Consider the following 13,258-nt stretch of genomic DNA (forward strand, 5'->3'; position numbering starts at 1 on the left):
TGAAACATGCATGTATAAAGAGCCTGCAAGGCAACAGGAGCCTGGCAGAGTCATCTTTGATGATGATGGACATCATGGACAACAACAAAGGGCTGTAAATCAGCCATTACAGCAGGAAAACCAGCCCTTAAATGGTGCTGAAAATGGTCCAAATGGACAGCCAGAGATGGCAGAAGATATCCCTATGGATATACCACAGTTAGAAGAAATACCGGGCATGATATTTCAGCCTTATGGCATGGAACAGGAGCCACCAATGGGTGATATGCAGGCTGGACAGCAACCTGCAAATGATGGTCATTGGGTACGGAGGTCCACTAGACCCTCCAGAGCCCCTGACAGGTTTGTTCCAGGGGTTGACTACTTGATGCTTACTGACTGTGGGGAGCCCTCATGTTATAAGGAGGCTTTACAGAGGGCAGACAAAGCTCTATGGGAGCGTGCCATGAAGTCAGAGATGGATTCTCTGCACAAAAATGGAACATGGAAGTTGGTGCATTTGCCTGCAGGCAAGAAGGTTTTGCCATGCAAGTGGGTATACAGGCTCAAAGTTGCACCAGATGCAAAGCCAAGATACAAAGCCAGGTTAGTGGCTAAGGGCTTCAAGCAGGAATATGGTGTGGACTTTGATGAGATCTTCTCTCCAGTGGTCAAAATGACCACACTTAGAGCTGTATTAGCTTTGGTTGCACATGATGATCTGGACTTGATTCAGATGGATGTGAAGACTGCTTTTCTTCATGGTGATCTCCATGAGGAGATATATGTGCAGCAGCCAGAGGGTTATGCAGTGAGTGGAAAGGAGAAGCTTGTATGCAAGCTGAAAAAGAGTCTTTATGGGCTCAAACAGGCACCAAGGGAATGGTATCATAAATTTGATACATTCATGAAATCCCAGAAATTCAGGAGAAGTGACATAGATCACTGCTTGTACACCAAGAAAGCTTTGGATGGCAGTCTATTGATCCTCATCTTGTATGTTGATGATATGTTGATTGCCGGGAAATCTCGTAAGGAGATGGATACCTTGAAGCAGAGGCTGCATCAAACCTTTGATATGAAGGATTTGGGTGATGCAAATCACATCTTGGGTATGCGGATACTTCGGGACAGAAATCAGCATGTGTTGTATTTGTCTCAGAAGGAATACATTGGCAAAGTCTTGCAGAAGTTCAATATGGACGGGGGGAAGAAGACTAGTACTCCTTTGCCTCTATATGTGAAACTCAGTGCTATGGACAGCCCACAGTCAGATAGTGGCAGGGCTGATATGGCCAAGATTCCGTATGCTTCAGCTTGTGGCAGTCTCATGTATGCCATGGTTGCTACTAGGCCGGACATTGCATTTGCAGTGGGAGTGGTTTCTAGATACATGGCCAACCCTGGCAAGAAGCATTGGGAAGCAGTGAAAGGTGTCATGAGATACCTGAAGGGCACACAGGATATGTGCATATGCTTTGGCAAACAGGATGCATTAGTGCATGGTTACACGGATTCGGATTATGCCGGTCATCCAGATAACCGGAAGTCTACTACCGGTTATGTATTTACATTCACAGGAGGTGCTGTGTCATGGATATCCAGGATGCAGAAGTGCACTGCCTTATCTACTACAGAGGCCGAGTATATTGCAGCCACAGAGGCTTGCAAGGAGGCATTATGGCTATCTCGGTTATTGGTTGATTTGGGCTATACAGGGGATATTCCATTGTTGCATTGTGATAGTCAGAGTGCCATCCAGTTGGCAAAGAACCCTGTTTTTCATGCAAAGACGAAGCATGTGGATGTGAAGTATCACTTCATCAGAGAGGTGATAGAGAACAAGCAAATTCAGCTTGTTAAGATTCACACGGATGACAACCCGGCAGATCTGTTGACAAAGAGTTTGCCTCCGGAGCGGTTTGCTCATTGCAGACACTTGATGGGCATTGGATGAGGCCAGTTTTTGCCTTGATATGGCCTTGTATATTATCATGTACATGCTGATTTTTCTTTTCCTTTACTTAAGGGCACTTTGCCTTTAAGTGGGAGGTTGTTGGGGTAAAGGCATTATGCCCACCCTTATAGTGTGTACAAGCCCATAAGTTATAGTACATAGTACACTTAGTACTTTTAATGTACTAAGTGCACTATGTGTACTAGTGCAATATACATGTGTGATAGGGGAGTCACACACTCTCATATCTTCATGAGTTGACTTATCCCCACAACTCTCTCTCTTCGTGCGATTGAGCTTGGGTGGTCCAGACGCCCACGACCACGGAGGAGGGCATCCCAGCATAGACGGAGGTTGCAGCGGCAGATTCGGATTATTCTTGCGAGGCATGCGAGACACCCAGTCAGGGTGCTGACCACAGAGGATATTGAGGAGATCCGCCAGTGTCCGATGCGGCACATATTATGAGATGGAGGTACCTCCATAGTGTACCTTCCAGTTCCAGTTTCATTTTCTAGGTGCCAGTAGTATCATCTTTATTTTTCATTTTCTGGGTTTTTTTTTTTTTTTAATCCAGACATTGTATCAGATCCACCATGATGTAACTTTTGGTCTCATAGGTCATTATGGCCTTTTGAAGACGTTAATATAACATTTCATTTCATTTCATTTCATTTCATTTCATTTCATTTCTCTCCCTTGTTCTCTCTGTGTATGTCTCCCACATGAATTAACCTAACCCTAATTCTTCTCTCTCCCACACACTTTTCATCAGCGTTTTTCTTCTGCTATCTTCAGCGTTTACCTCAGGCTGACATCAGCGTTTTACAGCAGCCTCACATCAGGATTACATCAGCCTTACATCAGGCTTATATCGGCGCTTACATCAGGCTTACTTCTGCACTGTTATCTGTGTTTTACATCAGCATAGATCAGCACCTACATCAGCACTTCATCTGTGTTTTACATCAGCAGACATCAACGTTTTCATCAGGGCTTATATCAGCGTTTACATCAGCCTTACATCAGCGCATACATCAGGGCTCACATCAGTGCTTACATCAGCATATTGTCTGCGTTCTGCCACAGCCCATGGGACAGCAGCCCCCTCTGCTATACATAGAGCATATCAGCGTTTTTGCCTCAGCCCATGGGACAGCAGCCCCCTCTGCTATACATAGAGCATATCAGCGTTTTTGGCTCAGCTCTCACCATCGGGACAGCAGCCCACTCCCTGCTACATCGGGACGGCAGCCCACTCTCTGCTTCAGGTATGCAGCAGTGTCACCAGAGCTTGCACCACTCGGGACAGCAGCCCTCTTTGCTCCTCACCACTTCAGGTACGCAACACCCTTGTCATCAAAGCGTGCACCCTTCAGGTCTTGCAGCACCCTTGTCATCAGAGCTTGCTCCACCACCACCATCACTTGGGGCGGCAGCCCTCTCTGCTCTTCATCGACCACCTCAAGTATAGCAACACCCTTGTCATTAGAGCTTGCATCACCTCATCTTCCATTGCCGCTATCACCTCTGAGTGCCTCTGCTTCCACCGACGTGAGCCTTCAACACCGACCACCACTTGGAGTGCTTTCCCTCACATCGACGCGAGTCTTTGTCACCGACCGTGCTTCAGCTCCGACATCATCTCTGCTTCTGCACTGGTCTCTCTACTCAGAGTCACCTCACACCTGAGGGCTCTTGTACATATTTGCACTCACCATTATATATATATTCACTCACATATTTCATGCTGTGTGGTTTTGCTCTGATCTCTCGTACATCTGGTCCTTTCGTCCTTTTGCCCTCACAGCCCCCACCTGTAGCCCCCACACTTGCACATGGAGGGCCCTATCCTTCTTGTGGTTCTCTTCCTCGAGAGTCTCATGCTCTATGGGGTTTTGTGCTGCTTCACCACCTCCACCCAATCTTTCTTAGTGGTCTGCAGTTCTTCCTGCAACTTATCACTGGCAGCCTTTAGCTGCTCCAAGTCCATCCTTAGACCCTCCTGTATATTCAGTCCTTGACAGTAGCCTTTAGGGCTTCCATTTCTGCCTGGAGTTCCCCTATCACTTGGGCAGCCTTTGGCATTGCTTGTTGTTGCATTAGGGTCTCCTTCAGTGTCTGAATCTCCTCCTCTTGGTGGCTCACCTTTGCCTCCAGTTCTTCAATCTTATTTTTCTTTCCCTGTATCTCCTTATGGAGGCCTTCCAACTGCTTTTCATGTCGGTTCAAGATCCTGTCCTACACCTCCTGCTCAGACCAACGCCTTCTTGGTGTTGTCCTCTACAGTCTTGATGTGTGCCTCCAGCTCCTGTAGGTTCATCTTGGCTATTTCCCTCTAGTGGCTGCCTTGGGGGCCTGAGCAGGGTGGAGGGTGCAGCGCAGCATGGTGGCAAGAGGCGCAGACAGCAGGGTGCACAGCACAGACAGTAGGGAGGGCGCGCAGCACGTAGCAAGGGGCGGCAGCACAGCGTGAACAGCAGGGCGCTGGGAGCAAGGGGCCAACGTGGTAGCAAGGGGTGTGCAGCACAGACAGCAGGGAGGGGCATGCAGCGTGGACAGCCACCAGCATGCAGCATGAACAGAAAGGGAGGGGCGCAACAATATATATATATATATATATATATATATATACATGTATGTATGTACACACACACACACACACACACACACACACACACACACACATATATATATATATATATATAGAGAGAGAGAGAGAGAGAGAGAGAGAGAGAGAGAGAGAGAGAGAGGTGAAAGTGGTGCAATAGGCAGCTTAAAGAACATGCTGTGAAGGAAACAATTTTATCACACACTTATGGATAAATCCATGCTGATGCCACTTGCTAGTTTATCTAAATGTAGTATGGAAGCTTAGCAGCTAGACTCTGTCTGTGTACAGTATTTACCTTTTTTTGCTTCTTTTTTGCTTCAGATGCTGAATGGCTTTCACTGTGTATAAATGACTTGAAATTCTTTGTTGTCTTGCTTTTTTAATATGCAGAAACAAACACTGATTGGTGTGCTGATGACTTGGGTGAATGCGACAAAATTAGTGAACTTGGTCTATGACAGAACGGGGCTTCAAGAAACCGGTGAACTGCTGGTAGGTGTGCCAGAGAGCATGAACATGGTTCGTTATTTGTTCCCACCGCTGCAGAATCCAACTTTCACTGTGGCTCCTAGCCATGGTGCAATGTTACAGGCTATTAATGGGGAGTCTGGTATCTTGATGTATCACGACTACAGTGGTGTCAAGGTCATTGCAGCATATAGACCTGTTGGATTTATGCACTGGGGTGTGTATCTAATGTATACTCTGTCATGATGTAATATTTTGACTGGCTTTACATATTGGTAACTTTTTTACATTTTGTGAAAAATCTACAAGGTGTTTTGGCAAAGCTGGATATCTCTGAGGCATATGCACCTATTCGAAATGTGCGGACAGTGATCATTGTTACTATTGTTGTTCTTGTTACCTTGGGTGTGATGGCTTCTCTAGGGTTAGCCAAGGTAACAGCATACTGTTTGGTCTCTACTTAGACTTAGGGTTTCCACAGTTTTCATCTCTGCATCGGACATTGGAGCTTATGTAGGTTATTTTTTCTTGTGTTAGCATTGTATATTGGAGCTTTCACTTCAGCACTAACAGGCCTGTCTACAGTAATAGTGGGTGCTTGGCATCAGATGTATTTATCTGGCTGAGGTAAAAGGTCAAGCCATGACCAAACATCTGGACAATGAGTTTTGGTAGTACTTCAGTGAGGGTTAACATTTTGGTTCAGCATTGGTCTAGCCTCACCCTTGGCGATGCTCTCAATGCTATTTACTAAGTCTCCCTACTCTCAGCGCTATTTACTAAGTCTCCCTATTCTCATCTATGTTTCGCTACTAACGGTTACGCTTTTTTTTTCTGGAAAAGAGATCCTTCTATTAGTTACCAAAAAGAACAGCCTCGCAGGCTAAGTACAAACTCAGCTCCGTAGAGGGAGAGATAATCAAAATGAAAAAAAAGAAGAGGGGGGGGGGGGGGGGGGGAAGACAAACATACCGGCTGTTAGTGAGAAATGGGCCGTGGCTCCAAGGCCGTAGAAAGGCCTCATGGTGCTTCCACATGCAATTAGAGCCACCCTGAAGCTTCCCCCTAGTGTCCCACCTTGAAGCTTCCCCTCAGTGTCCACGGAGGGTGTGAATGATATCAATCAATATGCTCTGTATGGGCTCCGTTGGTGGGTTGGGGGTGTGTGGACAGTCCTTCATCAGCAAGCTTTTACTCGGAACGTTGGCAAGCTTTCATTCGGAACTTGCTGGCCCCGTGCTTGTTATGTGATGCTTGCCATTCTCTGCTGTGATCTAGCTCGCCCGTTAGCTGTCTACTCCTCCCTTTGATTCAAGAGAGGATGGGGTCCAGATCACCAGATAGCTGAAGCTATCACCTATAGATCTGCTATAGGCACTCGCTAGGAAATGTGTGCAGATTGATCACATTCAGCAGAAATGACAATCATGCTCTCTCTCTCTCTCTCTCTCTCTCTCTCTCTCTCTCTCTTATGGCACTGGATGGAGTTAGACATAGATCTGCATAGCATGCTTGTACTACCCCTTCAGCATATAGAGATGCATCTTGCCTTAGCACTCCATCCACATCCCCACCCCCCTTGCAAAAAAAGCAGAGGCAACGAGGAAACATCAAAGGAAAGAGCTCTCATACTTCGCTTCCCCTCTATTGAGGCGAAGAAGGAGTTCTTGAAGAGGCAACCCACTTTAAAGAATACAGGCATTTTTCTTGGTGACGATCTTACTCTTTCACAGCTTGCACATATGAAGGAAGTCATGCCAGAGATTAGGGCAGCAAGAGAAAAGGGAAAGATAGCATTTTATAGAGAAGGGAGGGTGGTCATCGTGGAGCGACGCTCTACATGAAGGTGCGAGACCTATGGGACCAAATTAAAGCTGGCAGCCTGGAACTGCAATGGATCCCTCAGACTTGATGTAGGTGCCTTTGAGGACAGCTTTAGAGATAGAGATATAGTCTTCTACTCGGAGACTCACCAGGCCCCTGGTCAGATGATGCCACAGGTGACAGGATACACATGGGAGACAGCTTGCAGAGTAGGGACGAGATCGGTACACAGTAGTAGAGGATCAGGGGGGTGGCAGTTCTTTTCAGGGAGGAGCTGCACCCGCTTCTACACATCGTTCGGAGAGATGATCAGGCCAAATATATGTGGGTGAGACTGAGGGCCGACACAGGCAGATTCCTGTATATTGCCATATGCTATTTTGCTCCTAGTACATCGACATATGCAGCACCTAGAGGGTAGTCTCCTTTCTCTGTGCTAGATGATGACATATGGGAGTTCTCTAGGGATAGAGACATCATCCTGTTAGGGGACTTTAATGCCCGGACGGGCAACCGCCTTACAGCCTTTTATGATACCTCAGAGGAGATGCTCAGAGAGCTGGACACTCTGGATATGGGATTAGACAAACGCTCACAGGATGTGGAGTGCACAGAGTATGGGAGATATTTGGTAGATATGGGGACTGCACATGGGTTGGCCATACTTAATGGCTTGCAGAGGTTTCCATCAGCAGCTGGATTTACTTGCTTTCCACATAGACATGGTGCTAGCACAGTGGATTATGTTATGGCTACGCCGAGCTTTGTTTCATGCATTGAGGACTTCACAGTTGGATCTCGGTCCATTGGGGTAGTAGTGGATCATGCATTGTTGACATTGACCATCTCTTTTCACTTTACCACAGCTCAGAGGACACGAGGGGCAGATCACACTCGATATACTTTTACTTCAGAGACTGATGCTGTCTACACAGATGGAATTTATAGACGTCTGTACACAGAGGAGCCAGGGAGACCTTTGGAGGAGCTGACCCATATACTGACAGGGACTTTACAGGATGCAGCGAGAGAGGCATATCCACATACTCAGCCTGGCCAGAGACAAAGTTCTCGGTGTATGCCCCAGAACAGCTGGTATGATCAGGAGTGTAGAGAGACAAGAGCAAGACTACATCGGGAGGTTGCTTTGGGAGTCACTACTCATCGACAGTCACGTATTGCCTTCCGGCGCCTTGTGCGAAGAAAGAAGCGGGCCTTCCTTGCTCAGCTAGAGCAGGAATTATACCAGCTGTTCTTGAGCTAGGATTCGAGGGAGGCTTGGCGTTTGTTTCATGAGTCCTCCCCTGCTTTGGCCATCACTTCTACAGAGGTCTGGGGTAGCTATGCAGCATCTCTATATACAGTTCCTGGACAGACACCTTTTCCTGACCCGCCAGCACCATGCCCACAGACATGTACTTTCTTTACCGCAGAGATGGTAAGGAAGGCCATTGATAGGATGAAGACTGGGAGAGCATATGATCATGATGGATTGGTTGCTGAGCACTTTATTCATGCGAGAGACATGCTGGCAGAGCTTCTAGCAGTGATGTTCAATCGTGCTATGTGTGAAGGCTTACCCGAGACTTGGAGTAGGTCCACCATCGTGCCTATCTTCAAGTCAGGGGACCCTATGGAGCCAGGGAATTATCGCACTATTATGATTGGTCACACACTAGCACGATTGTATGCATCCATTCGTGAGCAGCAGTTGAGTAGATGGGCAGAGAGAGAGGGCATTCGAGCAGAGGGACAGGCAGGGTTCAGGAGAGGTCTCTCTACTCTTGATCACATCTTGACTCTGCGGGCCATTATTGAGGAGGGCAGGTCACATGGGCGACGGATTTATTGTAGCTTTGTGGACTTCCGCAAAGCATTTGATACAGTGCCCAGAGCCAGATTGATGAGGCGATTACAGGAGATGGGGGTACCCACAGAGCTCATATGGGGGATTATGGCTTTATATAGATCAGCTGCAGGACAAGTACGCACCCCAGAGGGGTCTCTACTTTGGTTCACTCCACTATAGGAGTGAAGCAAGGTTGCCCGCTATCCCCTTCATTGTTTGGTATGTATGTGGATGAGGCTTCTGACTACATTGAGAGATTGGGGGATAGAGGAGCCCAGCTAGCAGGTACATGGATCCCACTATTGTTATATGCTGATGATATTGTGTTGATCTCTGACTCCCCTGAGGGTATGTAGCGTCATCTGGGTGCTTTACATGAGTTTGCACATGATAGTGGATTGTCTGTCAACCTTGGCAAAACCAAGGTTATGGTGTTTAACACCACGCCACAGTGGGTTAGGCGATCAGCTCCCACATTTACATATGGGCAGGAGATTGTGGAGTATGCAGATGCATATACATTTCTTGGAGTAGTATTGAGTGGGCCAGTGTTTTCGATGAGGAGAGCAGCAGAGACTAGATTGACTAGAGCACATGCAGCCCTGGGTGGTTTGGAGAGGATGTGTTCGCAGGTTCAGTTTCAGGAACCTCGAACGAAACTTTGGCTTTTTGACACTCTAGTGACATCAGCTATGCTTTATGGAGTGCAGATAAGGGACCTTCATTGGGTCACAACGTAGGCGGATGGAGAGGTATCGAGAGGCCTTGGGTATCTATGATTGCTAGGATTATTATAGCCAAGGCCGTGGTACCTCATGAGATTATTCGAGCAGAGCTGGCGGCTGCCCCTCTGGTGATGGAGGCTCTTCGAGATCAGTCTCCTACATACATGGCTTGTGGGATCTCCCCCGAGACAGATATGCACGCCTCGCCCTTGAGTCCCCCCGACAGTTAGCTTTACAGGGAGACACGGCTTGTTGGTATGGACAGATGACATCTTGGTTCCAGGCACATGGTTTTAGCATGGACAGATTGCCTCCCTTCCAGTATTCTCTTGATGCACCCTCTCTCACTCTTACACGGACAGAGATTACCAGACTCATCCGTCAGGATTTAGTTCAGCTGGACATTAGGAGGACATGGATACAGCCGACGGAGGAGCTGGGCACGAAGATGGCTTTCTACAGAGAGCATTTTCTTCAGCTCACAGCAGATGGTTTTGTGATCAGACCCAGTTACATGGATGTACACTTGTCTCATGCAGTACGATGTGCTATTGGTCAGATTCGCACATCCTCACACCAGCTTGAGATTGAGATTGGTCGATATAGATGTATACCAGCCGAGGCCAGGATATGCCGAGTATGCCATGGGGAGCCAGAGACAGAGCTGCATTATATATGCCATTGTACTGCATACTATGAGATACGTGGTCGTTTCCACTGTTTATTCATAGAGGGTTTTGGACCACTTTCCAAAGTCATGGGGTACCAGGACCAGAGGTGTTTGGGATTGTTCTTGCTTGAGTTGCGGAGATATAGAGATAGCCTGCTTAGGCGCACAGAGAGCCAGACTCAGAGGCACATTACAGACTTCTTTAGTCCAGGCATCACTGCGCCAGATGGACCACAGCAGCAGCAGGACATGGATACCGCCCACACCAGCGGTACACTGATTGATCGTGCGATTGAGCTTGGGTGGTCCAGACGCCCACGACTACGGAGGAGGGCATCCCAGCATAGACGGAGGTTGCAGCGGCGGATTCGGATTATTCTAGCAAGACATGCGGGACACCCAGGCAGGGTAGCTCAGAGGCCAGTGAGCTTGGCACAAAAGGCTCAAAGGCTCAACAAGTCTGGCTCAGAGGCTTAACAAGCATGGACACGTAGAGACTCAAAGGTCTAGGGAACAACTCACGACTTTCACTTACATCAGTCTCTCAAAAATCAACCCCTCCTAAACCTAAACATGAATAAATTGAAGTAGTGAAGCCTTTTATAACACAAGGCAGTACAAACACATAAAAATTGACATACATGTCGAACACTTATTACAAATCTTTTTCGGGTGACAATCCGGTTAGTGGACCCATGACACTCGCACATAAACACAGGGAATGGAAGTTTAATGACTTCCAAGGCGTTTGACAACTAAGCGCAGTCGCTTTCAACAGCGTTTCTAGGCTACCACACCTTCCATGGCTCTATGGAACTTCTATGTGCTGCATAAGGCTCCAATTTTGCCAATTTTGGCCCACCCCCAAATTTATGTTGTTGCAGGAGCTTCAATTAAATGAATTTTGGAAAAGCCTCAATTTTCCCAAGTTGCACAAGGTTTAATGTTGATGCAGAGAGCTGATATTGGCAAAAGCTCCACTTTTGTGGTGAAATAATAGCTTTAATTATGAAACTCGTGGCACCTGGGGACTAGGGCTATTGACACACTTGTTGATACCATCAATGCATGTTAAAACATTTAAACATGGCCACAACCTTAACACATATCCATCATCACTTTGCATAAAACATAACAGTTGGACAAAACATCCACAAATGTTGAAAGTGGAGCTTGCATGTGTGACACCACGGGTCTTCATACAATAGAGCTGGTACAACAGGTTCAGCTCTCCATTCAGCCGGTACAACAAGTATAGTGGCTGGTACAACAGGTACATTGGCTGGTATAGCCAAAACAGTGGCTGGTACAGCAAGTCCAAGGGCTGGTACAGCCGTTACACTAGGTACAATGTCACCATTTGGTCCATCTCCATTTTTGGAGCCACTTCTATGGGACTGTCACTCCATAGAGCAACCAGATTTGTGCCATGTTCACATGGGGCTAGGCCAGTGTCCCATGTGAAAGGGCCAGTTTTTTGGTGTCACATGGACGGGAACCAGTTTCGTGCCACCCGTGTGTGACTTGCTCCGTGCTGTATGGACGGGAGCCTATTGGTGCCACCCGTGTATGGCCAGGATGGCATCTTATCTATGGGACTGTCACTCCATAGGAAGACGAGGACGTATCTTTTTATTTCTGTCGCGCCAGTTTTATGCCCAACAGGAGCCTCTTGTACAAGTTTCATGAAAGGGAGATTTCGTCCATTATTTGTGCACATGCATTTATGCCTGCATGCATAAATTTGTTTTTGCATGACTTGTTTGCGTGTGTCTGCCTGTTATGCCGTGCCAGTACACTACTGGGCGGGGACGCTCCCAGTGTATCGTGGAGTGCTATTTGCTGACTCGGTGGTGTGGTGTGTGAACAGGTGGTAAGTATTTTCATTTTGGCCTTTTTAAAAGGTAAAATCCATAAACTAGAGTAAACCTTAATATTTATAAGGTATTGTGTTCGCTTCCATTTTAAATAGGGGCTGGACATTTGCTTATGAGGGGGGCCCAAAGTAAAAAGTTGATTAAAGGTTTTATAACCTTAAAAAAAAAGCCTTGCATGGGACTCTTTTTGGAAAATACCCACGTGTGGGTTGGTGGTTACACTTTCCTTCTTCACGGCTGCTGCACCCGCATCCTCCACGGTTGCTGTACGTGTCTTCTTCACGTTTGCAGTACCTGCCTCTTTGCTCCAGCTGTACCTGGTTGTACCCGCCTCTTTGCTCCAGCTGTACACCTGGCTGTATCTACCTCTTTGCTCTAGCTGTACTTGGCTTTACACCGGCCTCCTAGCAGCTGTACCTGTTGTACTTGCCTGAGTTGCTGTACTTGCCCACGTATACTTGCAAATGTGCTGGTTGCCACACTGTTTGTAGCAGCTGGTTGTCCTGATTTCATTAGCTGATTTCACCCATTTGGAGCACAACAAAAAGGAAAATGGTCTTCTTTGTTGAGATTTGAATTAAATCCTATGCCAGGTATTTTTTTCTATATTTTTATTTCAAATTTAGATAACAATTAAAAGTTAAATGTTGTTATTCTAAGCTTTGTGTAGGCAAGTTTCTTCTCCAGTTGCATACACTTTAGAAAGCCATTGGGTAGTGGTTTTTCCCATGATTGCCCTGACTGCACCCTCATCTATAGACGAGCTAGTGAAGGTCATGAGGGTATGAGGAAAAACCAGGTACAAAGCTTATCTGGGAGAACCGGGATACGTTTTCTCCGTGGTGTATCATTGTTGCCTGCGTTAGTACGGGCGTGCCTGTTTGTGCACGGTCGCAGAAGACAAGTGAAAGGCAAATGTGCACCCAGTGAAGGTGGAAATGAGCCTATGATTTGAGGCTACTCCGACCAACACCTCTTCATTGACTTGAATCAGTTTTATTTGGTTGTTTTCACTCCCTGGTGGAGAAATCTAGCCTGCCAGGCCCGTGACACTTGTACAAATATAAATACTCCAAGAAATACAAAAAGTATTGAGGGGGGGGGGACGGCCCTTTCCGGCCCCAATGCTGGTGTCATTTGTATTTTTGAGTATTTCCAGTATTCTTGTTGCTGTTGTTGCTTCCATTGTTTAATATTAGTTAAATTAAGTGTTCTAAATATGTGTATATTGTCTTGTGATTTGTAGGCTTCCTATAGGGAGCGGTCACATTGGTATCAGAGCCCGGTCGTCTCTC

General features: G+C 46.9%; 1 protein-coding gene across 3 annotated transcripts in view; it reads left to right on the top strand.

Annotated features, from left to right (window-relative positions):
* The window catches only part of LOC147623995 (uncharacterized), a 149,673-nt gene that overhangs the window by 61,143 nt on the left and 75,272 nt on the right, over positions 1 to 13,258 (top strand). For all 3 annotated transcript variants that reach the window (XM_086820678.1, XM_086820681.1, XM_086820679.1), the window contains 2 exons: positions 4,941 to 5,235; positions 5,328 to 5,452. In XM_086820678.1, the coding sequence (XP_086676804.1) occupies positions 4,941 to 5,235; positions 5,328 to 5,452 (420 nt within the window). The remainder of the gene's footprint in view (positions 1 to 4,940; positions 5,236 to 5,327; positions 5,453 to 13,258) is intronic.

The sequence above is a fragment of the Cibotium barometz genome, chromosome 26 (assembly GCF_041138505.1).
Source record: "Cibotium barometz isolate CiBa-2024 chromosome 26, ASM4113850v1, whole genome shotgun sequence".
Classification (NCBI taxonomy): domain Eukaryota; kingdom Viridiplantae; phylum Streptophyta; class Polypodiopsida; order Cyatheales; family Cibotiaceae; genus Cibotium; species Cibotium barometz.